Consider the following 24265-nt stretch of genomic DNA (forward strand, 5'->3'; position numbering starts at 1 on the left):
ACTTCATTTTGTAGTATTTTTGGTCAGCATTTCATTGTTTCTTAATGTCCTTTTGTTTGGTCAAAACCTTTTACCACTCGTATACTTGTAAAATAAAATAATGAAACAAAACTGCAGAACGTGCACATGAACTCATTGCATCAGACTGAGATGCACATCGGAGTTTTGGTTTTAAGGATTATAAAAGATTATTTTAATATGCAAAGAAAATATTTAAGTACGATTTTTTTTTTTAATATTCTACGTTTTTAAAACGTAATAAAGAGTATTAAACAATTTCTCCTAGCCATGTGCAGATTATGTGCACAATGTATGGTTCTAGAAGAAATTATTTTATACTCTTTAGTACGTTTTAAAATCGTGGCATATTATTATTATTATTTTATTTAAGTTATTATTTTCCGCTTTTGGTCCCACATATGTGAAATCACATTCGATTTTAAACTAACTTCCCCTCCCCTGAGCTAACGATTTGACGTGGCGCCATCTGTTAGCAGTAAAAGTTTTTAATTGATTGCAAAATTTGTACTGAATAGACAGACAGACAGACAGACAGACAAACAAACAGTCAGAGAAGAAAATATAATAATTAATATTTCAAGTTAATATATAAACATTGCGTTGTTATCCATTGCATCACTGTATTTAAAGTTTCTAGCTCAACAAAAATTTAGTTTAAATTTTGTTGTAAAATTTGTACCATTTAGATAAACGGACAGACAGAGCAGAAGGTGTTAATAAAAACATGTTAAAATAAATGATAAGAAGATTTTGTTTATAAAAGAACATAAACCAAATTATGATTAAATGTTTCTTGAAAGAAGAATTTTGGAACTACTTGCCCTTGATTCATTATTTTATTTGCATCTAAAGTTACTTTATTTAATAAATATATATTCTTATTTCATTATCTGATAATGTGCTTGTTGTTAATAATAAAAGGATTAATCTGTTTAAGACTGTCTTTAATTAGGCAATGAGAACAAACACAATTTATAAATTTGGTGAAAGACATCAATGTAAGTGCTAAAATATGATTATAATGTCTCACTAATAGAAAATCAGCAATTACAAAATTTTATCATTCTACCATCTCAAATATGCAATATGCTTGTATATTTTAAGAGGAAGATATTAATTAATAAAAATGTCTTCGTTAATTCTTATATTAATTCATAATGAAAGATCCCAAAAATGTTAGTATTTGCTCTCTTAAACCAATATAGAAAATCGTCACTTTTATTTCTACGTATATTTATTGATTACTTAGAGTTTAAGATAAATTGGTTCTAATGCCCTTTTTTTTTATACTCTTATGCCGTGAATGATAATCTGTCTGAATTCATTATGTTATCCATTTATTGCTTGCAACTCCATATTGGCCACGATCCAAAAGAAATTAAATTTCGATAATTATGCCATCGTATACACAGACAATTCTGCCTGTACCATCAAGTCATTGCTGTAAAAGTGTGGGCTGGTTCTTCCTTCAGAATGATCTCTCTTTCGATTGACAAGGGAACTTTTTGCCCTTTCCGAAGTTCCTTCCTAAGCGAAAAATGAAGCAGAAAATGAACTTTACCGGAGTTAATTACTCAGCAAATGGCTTAAGATGAAGTCATTATAACTTGCTTAATTGTTTTACAGATGTTTAGTGTTTAAGATAGTGATTATCTCAGTATCGGGTGCTATTAGTATGCCCAGTGCAAATTGAAAAGATTCGTTAAAAGACTGAATAGTTTGAAAGAGCTGTTCATATACTTGGTGCAAAAAAAAATGTGGAGTTTTTTTGTTTTTTTTTTGTTCTGTTCCACTTACAGAAAGTTGATTAACCAAATTTTCGCAAATATCTATATAATTGTGGTAATATATAATGTGTGGTAAATACCACATAACAAATTTCATCCCTTCAATTCAGAGCGTTTTTGATTTATTGTGTTCGCAGATGGATAATTTTATGAATCTGATTTTGAGTTTGGGGAGATCTAAAACGTGGAGATTCAAATTACTTGACTATTACAGTACTTTCCTTATATTTAGTATACAAGAAAGTAAAAACGGCAGGAATTGGATTAATGAAATTTATGTATATTTTTTTCCATCGAAATTTTCGGTATTCATTTTTGAACGAATTCATAAAAGATGAGTTTTGTCAATCCTTATATATGTGAACATGATTATTCAAAAACACAACGAAGTGGCTTTATCTCTACAATTGCTGATTATGTCGAATATTCCATGTCACGTTTTCATTATCAGGCTTATGTGAACGTGATAATTCAAAAACATAAAGAGCTAGATAAATGAAATTTTTGTAGATAAATGGAAAATTAGTGATCTTGATGCTAGAACTGTAGTTACAAGTAGCCAGTGTTTTACCCAGTAGATCCATGGAGAGAAGTTTAAGATATCTAACGCATTCTCCCTCTTTATACTGTGTAGCTTAGACTTATTGTGAGAATAATCGAGAACCAGACTTCCCGAAAGTTTTTTTGCACACTCTCAAATAAAGGTTTTTATCTCCCTTCCTAGGTATAAAATTGGAGACTTTAGGTAAAACCGCGAATATTTTGCATAGCACCGATGGATTATAATTTTGGTGTGAAACTAACATTTTTGGCAAATCTATCTCGGTAATATGTATTTTTAACGTCCTTTTGCAGAAATTTAAGACGAAACTATGGTTATTGTCACAAGTTAACTTACCGAATGTCATTGATTGAAGTTGTTGCTTTATACATGAATGCGAAAACACAGACAGACGGATGGGCAACTGCTTGATGGATTTGTTTCGAAATTTGTTAAGTATCTGCATTTTAGGTGCTAAAGCTGTGTACCAAATTTATCCGCCTAGCACTTTGCATTTTTAAATTTTCGAATTCGCTTGCATTTAAACAGACAGACTTCCCGTGAATGGATTTCGTTCAAAATTTGATCATAATTCCAACTAGCAGCCTTGTATCTTTTGAGTCATCGTGTTCACAGACAGATGTAATGCCAAAATTCTGTTTTTTGAACTCAAGGACATCTGAAACGAGGAGTTTCTTCAAATTCAGCGTTTTTATTATTTCATTTATATTTTGTATACTTGAAAGTAAAAATGAAGCAAGTACATTTCTGCTGTTTTTGTAGTAGTTGGATTTTCATAGTAGATTTTTTAACTACGAAGTTAATAAATTTTCTGCTGACTTTACATCGCAGCTAAATGTTTTGAACATTTTTTTCCTAACAGTTTAGGTATTTGCTTCATGTTTATTGTGTTTGGCATTTCTGACTTACTACCACGTTTGTTACGTCATAAAACTTAACACAACCGACACTTCCTCCTTCTCTGTTGCACGTTGTTTTTACAATCGTTATGTCTGTGGCTGTGTTATATGCCAGAAACATTGTCTAAACATTATCAACAACAATTATTTTTCTTTCTTAGTAAAATTTTGTAGAAAAGACGTAAAAGGGGGTTATAAAATATTCGTTTCCAAGTAGTTCAGCCAGTTCGCACCTGCTAAGTAAAACATAAAGACTTAATACGTTTATGTTTCAAGTGATATTGGAGATGAGGTATTAAGTTATAGAAAGCTGAAATACATAAAATTAAAGCCAAAAAAAAAACAATTTTAAAATAGTTTGTCAGATTGTTCTTACATTATATCTTTCAACATCTAAAATCATATTATTAAAATGGTAAGTTGATACCAATTTATATATATTTTATTCCTACTTTAAAGGTGGGCTTGTTTTGAGTCCTATTCTAACAATATTTTTGCTTTGCCCGGCTTTTGCGTTATTAACCCTTGACAGGCGAATTTATTTAACTTCCTAACTAGATGGCATTTATTACGAATTTATTTTGAACATTTATTATTTTTATTCTTATAATAATATAAGGAGCATTTGAGATATTGAAACGTTTTTTTAAGTGATTTTTTGCATTTTTAAATACTTAATTCTGTCGCTTAATTGCAGACTTAAAACTAAAAATTCAGTAATTTGATGCACGTGTCAGACACGTCATTGTATGCGAAGGGATTAAGCCCAAATAAACAACATACAATTTTTATCATTTAGCCTCATATGTGTACGATGTTCATTGGGTAAAAATAAATTCTGACCATTTCAACACTTGATTAGAATGCTTCTAGTCTCGTATTAATAAGTTTGCATCTAATTTACATACTACTTATTATTGGAAAGAAACGTCAGATCAATGCATCTAATTAAAATGTACCATAAGTTTTAATACAACCTCCAACCTTAATTCTTTTGTGTAGATAAACGTAGGAATTTCCTCTTAATTTTTCTGCACAATTTCGCAGACTATGTTATTATATTAAATAATTTAAATGAATTGTATTATTGAATTATGTATGATTTAAATGAATTGTACTATTTTGGTGTGGCACACAGATAGCAGTTCACTGCAAAAATATTTGAGTATATTAACAGGCTTTGAGTCTAATTTGTGATTTAAAAAATGGACAGCGTTGTCTGAATAGGATTTATTTATTATCCTTTATTTGTAATAAAAAGTGTTAGAAAATTCCGTTTTCTATCTTTATTGGTGTATTGTCTATTATGTACAATGACTCTTCAGACTTGCCCATTCCACACCTCTTTCTTGAAAATTTTTGAAATCTTTTAAAGCTTCACAAGGAAAGAAATAAAGGCATTCTGCTTTGTCAATTACCTTTGAACCCAGGAAAGATTGACTTTGCAGTATTGAGTTATCTTATATAATTTTTAATACTGAAAGCTACATCTAAAACATTAGTCGGAAAAAAAATTAAAAGACTAAAATTACCTGGATGCATTTAAAATTTCAGACGAACTTTAAATTATTGAAATAGATTGAAAAATATATATATATATTTCCGAATAGAATCTATATTCGAAATAAAAATGGTGCACATATATAATTTTTTATATAGTGATTTCACATAATACGCCGACAAAGTTACTTTTTCTTAAGGTTCTAATATTTTACTATTGGCTTTTGTTTAAAAAAAATCATAGATTTCAATCTGTATTTTTCCTTCATATATGCACTAAAATCGGCATATCATTCCTTTCGCATTTCCAGCTTTTGTCCATCGAGATATTATACCTGTCTAACAAGTCCGCTGAAACAGTTTTGATGTAGATCCACGTATAGCCCTTCACTTGAAGTGCATCAGTGTACTGATAAGTACATCAGTTGAGGGAAGTTTTCTGAAAAGTTCCCCATCCGCTTGCCTAGAACTAAGGAATCCTTTTTAGCTCTTTCGTTTTTGAAACGTTCCCTAACTTTTGAAGTGTCTGGACTCCACAGTGGAGCTCGGGTGTATCGTCCTTCAACTGATGGCCAAGAGAGGGTATCTTTTTAAGAAAGTTACACTAAAAACTAAATGCTTCTTCCAGTTTTTATCTCCGTACCTTAAATAGCGCTGCAGAGGGGATTGCTGTCGAGTCAGTAAACGGTTTGCTTTCGTTTTGCATCTTCTGGCTTGGCAGTTCTGGAAATCATCTTTCAAGTTGGATACCATTCTCCCTGAGACGTTTCAAATTTCCTTGCAAATTATTAGCATCGATGCACTTTTTCTTGGATAAAGACCTCTGCATTTTTATGTGCTGATTCCAAATCATTATCTTCTTTTGTTTCTGTCATGGTTGGACTCCAGGAAGCGTGACTTCTGCTAATGAATTTCCAGCGTTCTGTTGCACATGCTTCTTCGTGACTTAGTAGTCTTGGAATTTGCGTTTTTTTAATGAGGGTGAAATGAATGGTTGTAATCCGCCTATGAAAGGATGACGTATTTGATCTGGAATCATAATGCAATTTTTACGTTTCTCCGCATGTTCTTTACGGTGAAGTAAGTTTGTTATTGTTTTCATAAAAGGAATGGCTGCGACAGGTGACGATCGTAATTTGGAAACTGTGAGTGTTGTACTTCAGCAGCTTTTGATTAAATTTGAAGTTGTAAGTGAATGTTTTGTTTATGTTGATTTTATTTTGTTTAAGTATATATGAATTATACTAATTTTTGAATTAAAATTAAACCTTTTTTAATAAAATTTCAAGATAATAGCCCATAAAAAACTTATGAGGGAAAATATTATTTGTTATATTTAAACCATTTTATTGATTCGTCTGTAAATTGTTTTTAATAATCATGTTTTGTAATTTTTAAATTATAGAGAATATTAGATGTTATAATTCAGCACAAAAAAAAGGGGGGGGGATCCGCAAATTTTTCGACTGTTTGACGGAATTTTAGTCAAATGCAAAGGATAAATTATATTCTCTAAACAGAACTTCTCATTTTATTAGATAGTAAAGAAAATAAAACTTTTAAATTATTAACATGTAATTTGCTGTATAATAAACAATTTCAACTCATTGAAAAGTAGTATCGTCGTTTTAAAATCGTAAGTATAGAAAATAAAAAGAATTTTTTTGGTAAAATCTATCTTGTTATTTGAATGGACTGTGGGGAAGAAGAGGAAATTCAAATTTTGAATTTTTTGAAAATTAAAACTACACACTATAAATCCCAGTATCACACTATAAAAATTTGTATCATTTTATAATACAAATTAAAAACTTAACTTAAACTGCTTTGTCTTAAACTGTTTTGTTTTTAAATCGATGAAAAAGTTTTGATTTCGATATTATTTTGGCGCTGTTATTAGGATGCTAAATTTTTCTTTCTAATGACAACATATGTCATTTGAATATGCATCTTTTTCAAATTGTAGCTTGGAAGATAATTTTAAAAGTATTAACATATTAGATTTGTTTTCTGTGAATCTGTTAACTTAAAACCACAAGAGAATAATATTGTTGGGGGAATCACTATTTCTTATATTTACGAAATTTTCTTGGTTTATCCTTATTTACATGTAAGATGTTCTTTTCTATGGAACATATTGTCAAGATTATTCTATTAAATTCAACATATCTGCTTTAATTTGGAACTCCGAGAGTATATTAAAAATTCGAATAACTGCATTTATTAATTAAAGAAATGCTTTTATTTTGCACTTTAGTAGAAAGATAGATATTGAATGGAGGAATTTTTGGAAATGGAATTTTTACACTTTAGTTGTTTAAGCTGCTGCATTTCTTTGCTTAAAAATCTCATGTCTGAATAATAATAACGACCCACAGTCTGAACCCTAATTTCTAAACTGTATTGTTTTCTGATGCTATTGGTAGAAACAGGATGTTACATTGATGTACCTGTATGTCAGAAGATATATTTTTCTAATTATGTAGCTTCATACTTTGCGATCAATATTTTATTTTCTACCCTTTACAACTCGTTAGGTTACTTAAGAGCTACCATTCCCGTTATTATATCATATTTACATTCCTTGATTTCAATATTGAAAAAAAAAAAAGAATAAAATACCGTTATAATTGTTGCTTCAATGTAATTTTGAAATATCAACTTATTAACTTTACACGTATAAAATGAAAGGTTGTATTAAGAGTTTTTGTAATTCAGGGAATAATTTTGCATCTAATTACTTATTTATTTTTTCTCGGCGCAAGGATTAAACTTTCATCCGTCACTCAGTAAGATCGTTCATTTTGCCGATAATACTTTTAATCGTATTTGATGACGCATCTGCGATGACAGAAACAGTCTCGCCATTCTAAAAATAGAATTATCGTCGTTTTCTATATTAAATATTTAATTTCGGATTATATCATGTTTAAACTAAGAATGGATTGTTTATCTTAAGAGTGTTTGAGGACTTTATTAAAAGTCCTTTATTGATGAAATCTGTTACTTATTAATCACCAAAAATAGAATATTTTAAAGCATTTTGTTAAGTCAGTATTCACTTTTAATATATGTATAACTCATTCAAGATCTAGCATTATAAGAGATTTGATTATTAAGAAATCATTTCAGTTGTTGAAGTCGGAGTTTTTGTTTATATTCTTATAAATCACCCAACGATGTTAGATTATGCCCACGTTTATTGTATTTCTAATCTGAATGATTTTCAATTAATTTCAACTTTAAATTTTTCTACTTTTAAGAAAAATGAAAGCATATTATAGCATACATTCACCCATGTAAGGTTCGTTGTTTTATATACAAGATATTTCTGCTTATTTGTTAAGATATTTTTCTTTATAAATAAAATTTCTGTGCATTAATACAGATTCTGGAACTTATTGTTGACAGCAGTCAATATCATATTTATTTAGGAAACTAAAAGTATCCATTTTTTTTTCGAGATTATTTATGCCTTAATCCTTTAAAAAGATCTTTAATTTTGTTCGGCTTTTGATGATGGAGCATCGTTTTACCGCCTATTATAGATAACAAAAACCATTTTTTTCAGTGGAAATTTCAGTCAAATGTGCAAATGTAGAAATAATCTTTAAATCTTCACTCTACATCTGTTGCATTTAATTGAATCCTTTACATGTACATAAACATGTATCTTATTAGCATTCAAATTGCAAAGATTTCGACACTTAAAAAAATCTGATTGTTCTTTAATTCTTCTCCAATATGATTAATTTCATATAATTTTGTTCAAAATAAATGTCAAACTTTTTATAAACCAGTGTGAAAGACTGGTGTTTATCTTAAAGATTTATCCTCTGCCTATAAATTTTCCTAGTACAGGATAATCGCAGACAATAATGCTCCGAATTAGTATATTGAATACAGAATTTAAGAAGTTAATGCGCTTTTCTTTCTTTCTTTTTCTTTTCTTTCTTTCTTTCTTTTTTTTTTTTTTTTTGAAAAATAAAGCTGACAATAGCTCTGCAGAAAACCTTCTGTAGACAGTTGAGTGATTTTATTTTGCATTTTTATTCCCTCCCCCCCCCTTACTTTCCTGATATCAGTAAAATGCTCCATTTTGGTTTGAGAGAATAATTTTCTGTAATTTAATTTCTGTTTTATTTGAAATAAACAATGCTTAAATATAAAATTATTTATAATTGAATTGATCACAAAATATTGTCCAAATTGTCATTATAGTATTAAGTCTATATTTAGCCCATTTTAGAGATGTAGTCTATAGGTCCATAAGTATGTAAATCTCTATTTGATATATGCATTTCAGCTTATATAAGATTGTAAGGAACCTGAGAAACTTATTCATGTCCAAATTATTTTTAGGAGCTATTCTTATAAAAAGTATTGTTTCTGCGCATGTGTATCTGCATTGTCCAGAGGAATTTAACATACCGCAGTTACAATCACAAAATTTGTCACACGGGTCGTCAGTCATACTTATGATTCAATAACCTCGAAGTCCGAATTTTAAAATTGAGTGTTGACAAATTTTTATAATGAACCATCAGTTATAATCAAAACTCCTTTGAAGAAATTTTGTTTAGAATGTATAACTTAATTTAATGAATCTTGCAAAAATAATAATACCCCCCCCCCGAAAAAAAAAAGAATTAAAACTAAAATTTCCGCATTTGACATTCTAATTTCTTTTCTTTTTCCCGCGATGTTTTTAAGGTAAGAACTGAACTTTTTCTCCATTTCAATCTACGATTTTAATACGTTTTATTGATTTTTAATTAATTTACACTCTGGTAAGTTCAGATATTTTCTTCATGGTAACGTGAGGAAAGTATTCATCATCTTTTCAGAATATCGCATATCTTTTTAACCTTGAGTTGGCATAGAGCCAAATGGAAAATAAATGGTCTAATAATGATGAAAATTATTTTTAATAATTTCTAACGGTATCGTTTGTAACAAACTTTCTCATTCCATTGTCTTTATTTTCTTTTATTTTCATTTTGAGGTTTTTTTTTGTTTTTTTTCCGATTTCAAATTTTATGGTTTTTTTAAAATTATTATTATTATTCATTGCTAGGAAGGAAAATTGATGCTTAAAAAAATCTACATTAAAAAAAATCATTTCGTTTTCATCATTTTATTTTAATTTGTTATTAGTGTTCTGCTTTCAATTACATTCGTCTTGTGACAAACTACACGATATGGGTACTACAAACTAAAATTCATTACTACTTTAAACTCAGTTATGTTAATTTTAGATAAAATATAATTTAGAAATTTTATAATTCAATAAATGAATTCTAAACATAATTTTATGTAAAGCTCTTGAAACAATGTGGAAGTGCTTTTTCCAATCGAAGGATTGCTTGTATTAAATTTGTAACTAATTAAAACACAGTGAAAGTTATTTTGTAGGAGTTGCATTTGAATAAAATGGTATTCTTTTATTAATTGTATACATTTCTGCTTGGTCTTTCTTTTTATTTGGAATGATTCCAGTGTGGTATTCTAATAAATTTTATATTTATCGCAGGATTTGCAACGAGAAATTGAATCCCAGAGAGATCTTCATCAAACTTTAAGCGAACGTAGTAGCCATTTACTTCAAAGTTTGGAGAGCCAAGATGATGCATTACTTCTGGGTAGAAAGCTGCAAGAAATGAATCACCGTTGGAATGCTCTCAGACTTAAGACTGTCTCTTTAAGGTATTTACATTGAATTAGTTTATTATAAGTTAAATAAACATATACACTAATAATTAGAATATTGAATACGATTTTTAATGCTACATGAAGTGCCGAACTTTAAAAACAAAGTTTTTATTTTATTCCATGCGTTTTGTTCTGTTTTGGAATCATTAAGATAAATATAAAACTAAAAATTGTGAGGTCATTAAAATATTTTATTTTATAGATGATAAGGAAAAAAAAATTTCAAATAAATATAAAAAATATAAAAACATTTTATATTTGTCTATTAATCTTGAGTTGAAAAATGGGAATTAAAGATTTGTGTTAGGAATTCATTCAAATACTTTATTATATTTGTTTTGTTATTTTTCAGTGCACTAATAATATTCAGTTATAAGCACTTTTCTTGAAAACATTTTCGAATTTTTTTTCAGGAATCGTTTAGAAAGTAGTGCAGATCAGTGGAATCAATTACTATTGTCATTGAGAGAACTGACTGAATGGGTCATCAAGAAAGAGACAGAGCTATCTGCTCAACCTGCCATTGGAGGAGATGTTGGCTGCATTGTTAAGCAGCAAGATGAGCACAGAGCTTTTCGTAGACAGATTGATGATAAAAGACCTGTTGTGGAAAGTAGTCTTTTAGCTGGAAGACACTATGTGGCCAAAGAACCACCTCTTTCAGACACTAGCGACTCTGAAGGTGAGTCATTTATTTTATTTAAACAAATAGGATGAAAATAAATACAAGAAGAAAAATATCGGATAACACATACTTTGATTCACCTTTCAAAATTTAGTTATGATTCATTATTAAGAATTGAGTAATTATGTGTTAAACTTATTTTATTTGATTTAATATCACTTTTCACTTTCCTTCCTTCTTTTCAAAATTGTCGGTTATTTATTTTGTTGTTTGATATGAATGTATTCATATAAAATTATTTATCACAGTATTTGAAAATGGAAGAAAATTGGAGTAGTGGATAACTTAATGATTGGGCATGAAATAGGAAGTAGTTTGTTCCTTTAAATGTACATATTTCTATAAATTTGGGGGGGGGGGGACATAATAATATTATAGTAACTCATTCAAAAATAAATAGAGTGATCCAAATTTAATTTATACTGTAAAAATAATAAGATTGAAATATGCAAAATAATATTTGCAATTGGAATATATCGCCTTCAAGTAGTGTAAGAGTACCTCCATCAAAGAAAGATTGCAGACTTTGCTCCAAAATTGAGGTAAGAAGCTTGGATCAACCTGAAATGGCTTCAAGGTACTATTTACCAAAGATCTGGATTGAGGATTATTGAGAGATTTATAGCATGTCAAAATCAAAGAGATAAACAGATAATTAAATGGATATTTATTTTTATGGTTCCTATTATAAACTGCTAAAAAGGACAAATTATCATCAATTTAGTGAGTGACAATTCAGCTTTATTAATCTTGGTGTAATCTGAAAATCGCCAGGCCCGAGGTGTAAAAATAAACAACTGCTATTAAATGTGAACCTTTGGTAGTTCGTTGAAATAAGAAACAATTTTGAATCTAAAATGTGGCATCCAGATGGTTCAACCAAGAACTGCCAACTAACATGTTGATGTTTGATGGCCTATTTTTTCAATTATCCAGACAAAGAGCTATATTCTTTGTCCTTTTACAAATTAGGTTTTACTTTTTGTAGTGATTAGAAGGATAGTATCAACATCAGTGGTGCAGCTATTTCAGAAAGGTGATCTTAATTGCTTGTATTCGATTCAGTTATGTGACTTGAAGAAACATTTGGATTAGCATGTCAGCATGTTCACTAAAATGTAAATCATTAGAAAGTCGTTTTCTTCCTAAATGAATTAAGTTAGAAAATGATAATCCTGATTGTTTGATTTCAACAAAATTTATATTCAATGAAAAATAATGGAATCAGAGCTTTTTTTTTTTTATTTCATAATGTGATGTTTTTTTTGGTGATTGTGTAACCTTCTTTCCAATGGCTACACCCTGTCTGTTATATGCAATGATTTCATTCTGCTTGTTGCATATTGGTGGCAGTTCACCATATTTTCCTTAGAAGCTTTCCTTTTATGTGTTTTTTAATTCAAAATTTTATAACCTTAATAGAAAGAAACAAATTTAAATTTAGATGGAAAATATGTTAGATACATAAAAAAAAAACTAATAAAAAATATTATATACTTGATTATATTATTGTAATGACACTTCTATATTTTAAGCTGTTCTTATTTAAAAACTTTTGATTCATAATTTTTTTTGAAGCGACTTAATCTTTTATGTCATTTTATTTCTGTTTTTTCTTTTATGATTGTTAAAACAGATATTGGGGTTTTGTTATCTGAAACTTTGCACAGATTTTGTTTTATCAGTTTATATTTATTTGTTTATTCATTTAATAAATATATTAATATAAATTTTTTTTTTTTTTTTACAGCAAAGGAATTTGAAGGAGATAGTAGGGGATATAGAAGTGCTGAAGAACAAGCCAGAGAAATCACAAGGAGTATTCGAAGAGAGGTTAAAAAATTGTCTGATAAGTGGAATGGGCTCCTTTCAAGAACAGAACAGAGGCAGAAACGCTTGGATGATGTTCTTGTGGTCAGTAATTTTTTTATCATTCATTGTCTGTTTAAAAGACAATCAAAATAAAAATTTTAACATTAATATGCAAGTTTTAATCTCTCAGCAGGAGTTATATAAAAATAAATATTTTTCGCAACAGAAGACAGACTTATTCATTTATAATAGTCATAGCATCATATTCATCTACTATTGTGTAATTAATTGATAGTATGTATTAAATATTAATCAATTTAAGATATGGTTATATTGTAGGGTTATTTCTTGGTCACCAGATATACTTTTTTTATTACCTTTTAAATAAATGTTATATAGATTTTAAAGATTAAAAAATGTTTTTTGCTATAAATGTACTCTTTTATATTTTAGTATTATTTCCTTCCTTTTATACTCCTTTAAAATCTCTATTTGTATATTTTTCATAAGATGTGAAAGCTTTAAAAGATGAATATTATACAAATGTTGAGTAATTAATTAGATGTGTTGATTTTTCTAGCAAATTTAAGTATAGACTGGAATAATTTCATCAATTATATTTTTGTAGAAAATGCAAACATTACAACGAGCCATGGATGACTTGAATACACGATTGCATTCAGCTGAAAATGCCAAATCAAAATGGCCTCCAGTATCTGAATTTGTTTTGGATCAACTTCCAGAACAAGTTGATGAGTTGAAAGTAAGTTGCTTTGAATTCACATTTTATCTTGAATTCTTTCATCATAGTAAAGATTTTGATAGAAGTAAGAGTAAGATTTTCTCTTTCTTTCATCATAGTAAAGATTTTGAAATAGAAGTAAGATTTTGTTTTCTTGATGCATAATACTTTTTTAAATCTCTTGAACAGATTTTCAAAGAAAGGATTGCACCTCTGCAAATGCATGTTGATGAAGTTAATGAGGCTGCTGCTCGTATAACTGGTTGTAATGTTTTATTATCGCATTCCAATCTCAATAGACTTGAAGAGTTGAATACTCGTTGGAGACTTTTGCAGTTGGCTATTGATGATCGAAGAAAGCAGTTGGAACACTGTTTAATCGACCAGGGCTCTGCACAACAACAATTTCTGAGTGGTAATTGAAATAGATTATTTTGAAAGTATGCCTATTTTTGTTAATTGATTCTTTTAATGATAAATTTATTTAAAGCAATCATTTAATATAATTTTATATTTGAGATTATAAAAAAATTAACTCTCCATCATCAATAAAAACGATTTTCAGCGGTATTACAAAATGCTTTTTTTTTTTAAATACAAAGTAATTTTTGAATAGTTTTGTGCTTGAAAATGAAGTCGCATGTGTTTTAAAAATGATTATTTTATAGCTTCTGTCAGCCATCCATGGGAAAGAGCAGTAGCTGGAAACAAAGTGCCTTATTATGTGAAGTAAGTGACTATTTAAATAAGTTATGTGAGTGTTTAAAGTATAATTCTAAACCTTTTGCTAAGTTATAATTACAGGAATAAAAACTAAAGGAAATTTTCTTTTTATATTGATAAATAAAAAAAAAGTATTTTAGATTAACATTAAGAATAGTTTTAATTCTATTTAAAATTTGTTGTCCAGTTTATAATCATAAACTGGACAACATATAGCCATTCACAATCCAAAACTTTTATTTTAATTTCAAAAAATACAATTTACTCTGTTTACAAAAGTTTTTAAGTAAAGTTACAATGTTAGTAAGGGTTTTAAAATTATCTTGTAATGAATCTTAAATGTTGTAATCATCCTCATTTCCCTTTTCAAAATATATATTTTATGTTAAAGCTATAGGTTTTCTGAAATGAACAAATTTCTAATTTTATTACTTGAAAAACAAACTTTATTTTATTGTATTTGTAAGTAAATCTTTTCTTACAAATTTTAGCTTTGTGCCTTATTTAATTTTTTATTCATTTCAGTCATTTAACTGAAACTACTCACTGGGACCATCCAAAAATGATTGAACTAATGGATTCTTTAGGTAAGAACTCTGTTGAAATAGTTTTTGAAATTTCTATTTTATTAAATTACACTTAATTTTGTTATTGGAAATTTTTTATTAAATTCTTATCTAATGCATCCAAAATGAAAAGCATTTGTTATAACATCATGAAATAACATTAAATTTTTTAAATTTAATAATAATAATAATAAATGTTTGCATGAAATGTTTAGTTTTTTATGTTTGTGGAGAACAAATCAACATAATACTATGAATGTAAGTAAGGTTTCATGATAATTAAATGGTAAATGAAGAAATAAGAAAAAGGAGTTGTATTTCTATATATAGAAAACATTTTGTCTCTGATATTGCCATCTAAATTTTATGAAAGTATTAATGACATTTTAAATAATTTTATTTTTCACCAAGTTACTATTTACTGTATTAAGTTATATTTATTATTCTGTAAAAATTATTAAAAACATATAGAAAAGATTGATTTCGATAGTTTAAAAAATTATTTCATGTAAACATCATATAGAAGACATTTTGATTTTAAATAAAATTACACTTGCAGACAAGATGATGACATAATATTTTATTAAATATATTTTTATAATGAATTATATATTTGCATTAATTTGTGTACAAACTGGCATTTTATCCGATGCTGATATTAAATGTATTTAATCTTTTTGTATCTGGTGTTTATTCTCTTAGGCGTTAACAGCTAATTTTATATCTGACAATTGTAACATCGGTTATATTAAAATTACTTTAAAAATTAACCCTCAAATGTTAAACCATATAGCAGATTTAATGGCAATCAAATAATAAATGTTTTTATTAATAAAAGTCATAAAAATGTTTTCAACCTGTAAAATTTTACTTCTGGCAAGAGATTTAATAAATTTATTTCAAATCTTGTGTAATTGATTTTTTTTTTTTTTTTTTTTTTTTTTTTGTATTGGGTGGAATTTTCTCTTATATTATTTTCTTCCCTTTTTCATTTTTCTTGTTCATGTCCAAAACTGGCAACTTAAATATTAGCAAAAAGTTTTAATTTTAATTTTAATTTTTATTTTTGAAGTCTTCCGGTGTTAAAAGAAAAGGAAAAAAAAGTTTTCCTAACATGAAACTTCAATTACTTTATTGCAAACCAGAATTTATCTACTTTTAAAAACTCTCCTCACAGTTGACAATTATCAGAGCAAACTAACTAGCCACTTGAAGAGTTAGAGTAATAATGTTTTTGCATTTAAGATTAATTTTATTTTCTACTTGAAATCGTTTATGCATAATACAATACTAAATATTTGTTGTGTGAGATTGAAAGAAATTCTATCAATAAAAATTGGTATAATAATGCTAGAACATAATGTTAATAGATATTTTTATTCCTTCTCTGGAACATTTTTTAGGCCATTTATTTTGACATTAATGGAATGTAATATCTGAATAAAAAACATATTGAAATTAAGGATGTAAGCAGTTTTTAAATTTACCCTTATAGTTGTAAAAGAATTTTTGTTTTCCAATTTTGAAAAAAAATATATTAATTGAAATAAGTTTATTGTTGTGGGGATTTTTGAATCATTTTATATTTATCATTATGCTTTCCACATAAAGTTATTTTTGTGCATCATAGGAAGTTTTTTTAATGGCTGTGTGTCATAAATAATATAAAAATCTCATGATCTTCACAGTTCTAGTATGTAGTTATGATCTCCTGTTGAAAGACAAAATAAAATGTTTCAAGGTTTTCTTATGGCGGGGGGAAAAAAAAAAAGAAAAAAAAAAGAGATTTGAATTTAAGTGCTACATTTATTTTCACAATGAAGTAATTTATGTTTAAAATAACAATATTCAGAATTTTTTTGATAGAAGATTGATAAAAAAGAATCATAAAATATTATTTTCTAAAAGAAGGCATTAACATTAGCAAAGTTCTTTTGTGGCTTTAATGTTTATTTATATGTATGGTTTGCTAAGTAAACTAAATTTAATTTCAGCTGAACTTAACGACATTAGGTACTCAGCTTATAGAACAGCAATGAAACTTCGAACAGTTCAGAAAAAGATTTGTTGTAAGTAGAATTATATTTCATGTGTGTATTTTCTATTTGTTTTAAAAATTAAAAGTAATGCGAAGCATCATGAATAATTCTTATTTCTTTCATAGTGGACATGGTTAACATGAACAATGCAATCAATGCTTTTGACCAACATGGTTTAAGAGCTCAAAACGATAAACTGATTAGTGTTCCTGAAATGATTACTTGCCTTTCTACAATCTATGAAGGCATTGCTACTGAAAATAATTCCTTAATCAATATTCCTCTTTCTCTGGATCTATGTCTCAACTGGTTGCTCAATTTGTATGATACGTAAGTATTCTTCTTATAAAATAAAATTTGAAAGATAGTGTAATTTTCACCCCCCCCCCAAAAAAAAAAAAAAAAATGTTTCCTTGATTTTACAAAGAGTAGATTTTGTTCCACCTGAATACCACATTGATGTCTTTGAAATTTGGTTTGTCATATCAAAAAGTTTTAAAACTTCAGTTTTAAAATGTTAAAAAGTTTTAGAGTACAAATGCCAGTATTTTTTTAAAACTTTAATACTGATTTAATTTTTTTTATGTATTATTATATATTTTATTGTTATTTTGCAATTTTACATAGTAAAATAAGAAAGCATTCTGCATTTATTTGTAATTCTGGTCATTGTATGTTGAAGTGAAATTTATTTAATAAAAATTGCCATATTACTTCAGAATTAAAACTTAAAATTCGTAAATCAGTAATTTATTTCATTTTTATAGTTTTTAATATTTATTTTTTATCTTATTAGTTTATTGAATTGCTTCATTTGCTATTTATTTCCCATAATGAGAATTTTTATGTTGTATGAAATAACATAATTGTCATTCATATCATAAAAAAACAATGTAAAAAATAAATCATAAAATTTAACAAACCTCAAAGTTCTTCGATTATTTTATACATTAAAATTAGCTTGAATTGGTTTTATTATTTTTTTATGAACATATTAATGAAAATTGATGTTTGTTCATAAGAGGCAATAACTTTGACTTTCTTTTGCAGGAGATATTAAACTAATAGAAATAAATTTATTATTAACTTTGAAGGTGGGTTTAGAGAAATAATCTGAAATGGAAAAAAGAAAAAAGTGAAAATAGTGAAGATTCACTATATATAAAGGAAATGAATTGGAAATAGACATGAAATTATACCTCTAAACCAGTTCATTTGTATGCGATTTCAGAAAAATAATTTGAAAAAGAAAAATCTTATTAGAGCAGTTGCTTTTTACCCTTTTGTTTTTAATGTTTTAATAATGGACATTCAAATATTTTTCTTCTATGGTTTTTTTTTTTTTTTCATTGATTTGCTTGAATTGTTTTTTCTTGTTTATTAAAGAAAGATATATATTTATTATTGCTTGAAGTGAAATTAGAAAATAAATAACTGTTCCAATTTTTGCTCAAATAATGATTATTTTTCATTTTTAGTGTGACAAGAACTGGATATATTAGGATATTATCTTTTAAAGTAGGCATAATATTGCTTAGCAGAGGAAGCTTGGAAGATAAGTTTCGTTGTAAGTAATTGAGCTGTTTGATTATTATAGCAAACAATATGTTTGAAACATTAATTTGAATAACTGAAGTTACTTACATTGGAAGAATCTAAGCAAAACATACAATTTTTTGTTAAAAATATATTTGATTAAGTTTCACTCTATTTTTAGATTTATTTTGTTTAATCGCTGATGTCAATGGTTGTGCTGATGAAAGAAAACTTGGTTTATTGTTGCATGATTGTGTTCAGGTAAACATTCTTTCATGTTTCTTTACTTAGAGCTTTGTATCAGATTATTTATATTTGCTCAAAATGTAATTGAAATATTTTGATAAAGCTGTAATTTTTCTTGAATAAATGTTTATGAATTTTTAAGAAGTTTCTATTCTTTTTTATTTAATTTTTTTTTCATTTGTTGTATATTTTTAAAATTCAATTAATAAATATTTGGAGAAATTTTATTGAGCTTTACATTGTGCCATTGAAAATTTTTTTGTTCTCTTTATATAGATACCCCGTTTGTTAGGAGAAATAGCTGCATTTGGTGGTAGTAACATTGAACCTAGTGTTAGAAGCTGTTTTGAGAAAGTAAGTTATAAAAACTTTTCTTACCATATAGTATTATTATTTCTGTACATTGTGGTGTAAATTAACTTCTTTAAGATGTATAGGAGAAATAAAATAAACTTATAAATGATTTTTTGAATTTTTGATCTGCTGAATTTTTGAATAGATTAGAACTGTTATGACAACTGTTTGATACTTTCTGTAGTCTCCAATGGCTATAACTTTTTCACATTTTAAATTACTTCAATTTTTTTTCTTAAATTTTGTATTGATGTTGTGAATTTCTGTTTAAATGTTATGATTGAAATTATTTAAAAAAAACACATTAATTTAAATTTTGAGTTTTGATTTAAAAAGATATATATATATATATATATATATTATTTTCAAACCAGTTCCATATTGTGATTACTTTTTATACTACATTGTTATAATTTATCATTGATTATTTATATCCTAATCTGATATTCAAAACATTTTTTTAATTCAGTCTTCAGTATTTCTTCTCCTCATATAAATTTTATTTAAGTGATCAATTTTGTTGTCTAAAAATTTTAGTATATGTGAATTGCTAAATTTCAAAATAGGTACTCAAAAATGTAAAGTTTATTTACATAAAATTAAATGCAGTATTTTGCAATGTTCAAAACTAAATAATCCCTAAAATATAATCTATAAACTAAAATTTCCCTAAAGCCAAATTTACTTTTTTTGAAAATTTGTTTAAAGACTTTTCTCTTTGAAAAATGTAATGAAACATTTATAAAATGTAAAGTATATTATTAAATTTTTCCTTTGTTGTTGATTGAATATATACTCTTGCTCTTAGCATAAATATGTGTTGTTGTTGTGACTTATGGCACTTTACAAACCTGCTGACAGTAATCAGCATCAACATTGAATATATATATATATATATATATATATATATATATATATATATATATATATATATATATATATATATATATATATATATATATATATATATATATATATAATATAGTATTCTCTTTTTGCACAATTCAAACTTTATCGCCTGATATCTGTATAAAATGTAGAGAACATCATTAAATTTTTCCTTTGTTGTTGATTGAATATATACACTTGCTTTTAGCATCAACTCTGAATATATATACTGTACTCTTTTTGCAATGCACAATTCAAACTTTACCTTCTGATATCTGTTTATATTTTGCAGGCAGGGAATCAGAAAGAGATTCAGGCATCTCATTTCTTGACATGGCTGCAGCAAGAACCACAATCATTAGTTTGGTTGCCTGTACTTCATCGAATGGCTGCTGCAGAGACTGCTAAACATCAAGCTAAATGCAATATTTGTAAACAATATCCAATAGTAGGATTTAGGTAACATCTGATTATCTTGAATAATCTTTTGAATTTTACATATACTTGTTTAATATAAGCTTGAAAATTGTATTCTTATATTTTACCAAAGTATTTAAATGGTGTTCATGTGGATTGAATAATTATAATTTTTCTAATTGCCATAAAAAAAGTTAAACAATTTTCATATATATATATATATATATATATATATATATATATATAATAATAATAATAATAATTTATTTAATAGTGACTTTCAGCTTCAGTTAAAAAAATTTCTCAGATTGAGGATAGATCATTTTTTTCTCTCATCCTCCTCCTCTTTTTTAAAAAAATATTTATGGAATTTTATTTTCATTTTTTTCTAGGAAAAATAAAATCAATAATTTTAAATTATAGAATTGAAACTTTATTACTTTTTAGTATATAAAACATTTAAGTAATAAGTATAATTTTTTTTATATTAAAACTATTTCAAATTAGGCAAAACAAGTCTATAATGAAGTATGAGGTATTCAGTATTTGTCTGAAAAATATTCCAATATGGAAAATGCATACAATTATGCCAAGTCTTGTTTTCAGGGATAAAATTAATATTCATATTGAATTTTGCAAAATCGTTAATTTCTTTTATCTGCAGTTTTATAGGTTTATGCATATAGTGTTAATATTTATAAAGTAATTATATATTTACCTTAAAAATTAGACACATTTAATTTTTAAAATTTAATGGCTAATCTATTGTATTTGAGCTAGTAATTCTGATAGTCATTGAGTCTGAATTTTTTTTTTTTTTTGGTTAATTAAAAACCACTACAACCTATCTTTTTTCCCCCTTTAAAGATAAAATTAAATGTTTCTGAATTTTAATTTTCTTCATTTATGTCTTAAAGCTTTCTTTACTGCATTTTATTTTACCAGATTATTTCATTTTACTAAATTTAAAATTAAGTTAACATGCAATATTTCAGAAGTTAATCTTATAATATTATTAAAATAATAGAAAAGTTCTTGAATAGATTTTTTTTTCCCTTCATTAATATATACAGCAAAATACTAACAATATTTGGTAATTTATTAAACTTTTATCTTCTAGGTATCGATGTTTAAAATGTTTCAATTTTGATTTATGTCAGAGCTGCTTCTTCTCTGGTAGAAAGGCAAAAAATCATAAACTTACTCATCCAATGCAGGAATATTGTACAGCAGTAAGTCTCAATTATGTGCACAACTTTTTTATGTTGCCTGTTATAAAAAATGAATTTAAAATTTCATTTATATTTTGTAAATAAATTTAATTTGCTGGTATTATATGAATGGAATATGTAATTTATGCCTTGAATAATTTATTTTCTAAAGCTGTCATTTTTATATACCGCTTCACATAACATTATTATTCCATTTGTGTTATTTCAGAGTATCAGAAATAATGCATTATATTTTATATAATAAATGTTAATCAATTACTCACATTAAAAAATATTAAACTTTTAATATGAGTTTGTCTGAAATCCATCACTCATAAATTTGAAGATTTTGGAATAAAAGTTACTGATTATCTAATGTGATAAAATATTTTCTTTAATAAAATAACCACTTTGTTTTGAAAATCATTAAAAATTTAAATTGTATTTTTTAAGGATTTTTTGATTGAAGTATTTTTCTATGTTTGCTGTTAATTAGTTTCTAAGTGTTTAATCTTATAAGGCTTTTCGATAAATAAAAATGACAAATGTGTTATACTGTGCACCAACATTTTTAATTTTATATATTTAGAAGTTCTGTGGTGTATTATATTGGATTATTGGTAAATTAAATGACAGTTGTGTTAAATAGTTTGTTCTTAAATTAAAAGAACAAATTTTTTCATTAATTTTTTTCCAAAGGGGAAAAAAAAGGAAGAAAACATAAATAATAAAGTTTAAAAATTGAGGGTTAAAAGCTTATTATATATAATATGAATACATATACATTGTTCTTCTTCAGAATGAAATTACATACTACTGCAAACATTTTTAAAAATTCCAGTAAATGTCCACAGATTTAATTCGTACTTTCCATGGCCATGCAATACAGAACTGTGTCCTATTATTAACAGTTTATAAAAGAAATAAAGTTTTTTTTATTCACAGTCTCTCTTTTCTCTTTTTCAGACAACGTCAGGAGAAGATGTTAGAGATTTCACGAAAATAATGAAAAATAAATTTAAGTCGAAACGTTATTTCAAGAAACACCAAAGGCTTGGTTACCTTCCAGTTCAGACTGTACTAGAGGGGGATGATCTTGAAAGTCCAGCACCATCTCCTCAGCATACACTATCTTCTCAAGAAATGCATTCTAGGCTGGAACTATATGCAAGCAGGTATACATTGTGAACATTTTTATATATTGAATTTTTTTTAAACATATTACTATTTTATATTCACTTTATACCATCTCTTATAATGGTATTTCAAATATCTGCATAGGTGGAAGAAAGAATTTTAGCACTAAATATTTGCTTACTTTATTTGCTGATACTGCATTATTAATTAAAATCTCTATTTTTTTCCACATTGTATTGTCAAAAGATCAATCTGAATTTCAGTAAGTGAAAATTTTTTGAATTGCATCCTTATGCAACTAAACCAATGCTTCCTGATACATTAATCAAATGACAAGAGTTGATGAATAAAATTAAGAAGACACATAAATCTGTCTTACAGTAAAATTTATTATAAAGCCAAGGATAATATATCCAGTTTATGCATATTTTACTTTTAAGCTGTAATTTTAACTATTATTCTTATACTTGTTATGGTATTTTATGAAAGTATCTCAAGAAAGAAGATGAAAGTATTTCAATATAAATTATAAAATTTGTTAAAACTGTGCTGAGAAATTATATATGTTTATCAAAAGTGTTACATTTTTAATAAGTTGATAACTGTATGAAGTAAATGCAATTTATTTTAAATATATCGCCTCTAATAATAAAGATGAATGTGTGTTTAACCATCCCTTAGACTAGAGTATTTAATATACAGCTACTTCTACATATATCCTTTATAAGAGGAACATATGCACCTCGGGGCATATTTTATATGAATTTTTTAAATATTTTAATTGAAAATTAAGTTGAATTCGGGCATTTCCCCATAATAACGTCTAAAATAATTTTTGCACAAAAAAAAAAAAAAAAAAAATCGTACTGCATTTTAAAATTAAAAAAAAAAAATGTCTTGTTAAAATATCAATTTTATAGCCTTGCAAATTTTCCCAGAATTTAAGCAATTTTTATATATATATTGCCTCATTTCCAACAGAGATTACATTATTGCCTTGAAATTTTAACCATTTTCATTGTTTCTTCAAATATTTAGTCACATGATTTTCTTCCACTGTTGAAAGTTAAAGAAGAAAAATTTATGTTTAATTTCTGAGTAGTTTGCAAGATAAATAAAAAAAGTAAAGTTGTAATATTATGAAAGTTGGTTTGAAGATAAATGTATTGCACATTTACACTTTTTACAGTGCTTTGATGTGATGTGATTGTACACAATGAGCCGAATCTATCCGAGACAGTTAAAATAACGCAGTTGTTATATTTGACCTTTTGACAGAATCGTGAACATGAAGTTGTATTTAACTAATTTAACTGAAATTAAATATAACCAATAACTTCGTTGTACCTACTAGTCACCAAAGGTGACTAGTTTACAATATTTAAATATTAGTTGCCTTGGGTGATATATTAGTCCAACAGGAATAAT

At 26.6% G+C, this 24265-nt stretch overlaps 1 protein-coding gene across 7 annotated transcripts in view; it reads left to right on the forward strand.

Annotated features, from left to right (window-relative positions):
* Positions 1-24265, forward strand: part of LOC129966737 (dystrophin-like) — a 249446-nt gene that overhangs the window by 213352 nt on the left and 11829 nt on the right. For all 7 annotated transcript variants that reach the window (XM_056081284.1, XM_056081279.1, XM_056081286.1 and 4 more), the window contains 15 exons: positions 10303-10475; positions 10895-11163; positions 12917-13080; positions 13607-13741; positions 13910-14135; positions 14389-14449; positions 14969-15030; positions 17004-17078; positions 17174-17378; positions 18527-18615; positions 18766-18845; positions 19107-19184; positions 20365-20531; positions 21610-21721; positions 22667-22875. In XM_056081284.1, the coding sequence (XP_055937259.1) occupies positions 10303-10475; positions 10895-11163; positions 12917-13080; positions 13607-13741; positions 13910-14135; positions 14389-14449; positions 14969-15030; positions 17004-17078; positions 17174-17378; positions 18527-18615; positions 18766-18845; positions 19107-19184; positions 20365-20531; positions 21610-21721; positions 22667-22875 (2105 nt within the window). The remainder of the gene's footprint in view (positions 1-10302; positions 10476-10894; positions 11164-12916; positions 13081-13606; positions 13742-13909; positions 14136-14388; positions 14450-14968; positions 15031-17003; positions 17079-17173; positions 17379-18526; positions 18616-18765; positions 18846-19106; positions 19185-20364; positions 20532-21609; positions 21722-22666; positions 22876-24265) is intronic.

This window comes from Argiope bruennichi, chromosome 4 (genome assembly GCF_947563725.1).
Source record: "Argiope bruennichi chromosome 4, qqArgBrue1.1, whole genome shotgun sequence".
NCBI lineage: Eukaryota > Metazoa > Arthropoda > Arachnida > Araneae > Araneidae > Argiope > Argiope bruennichi.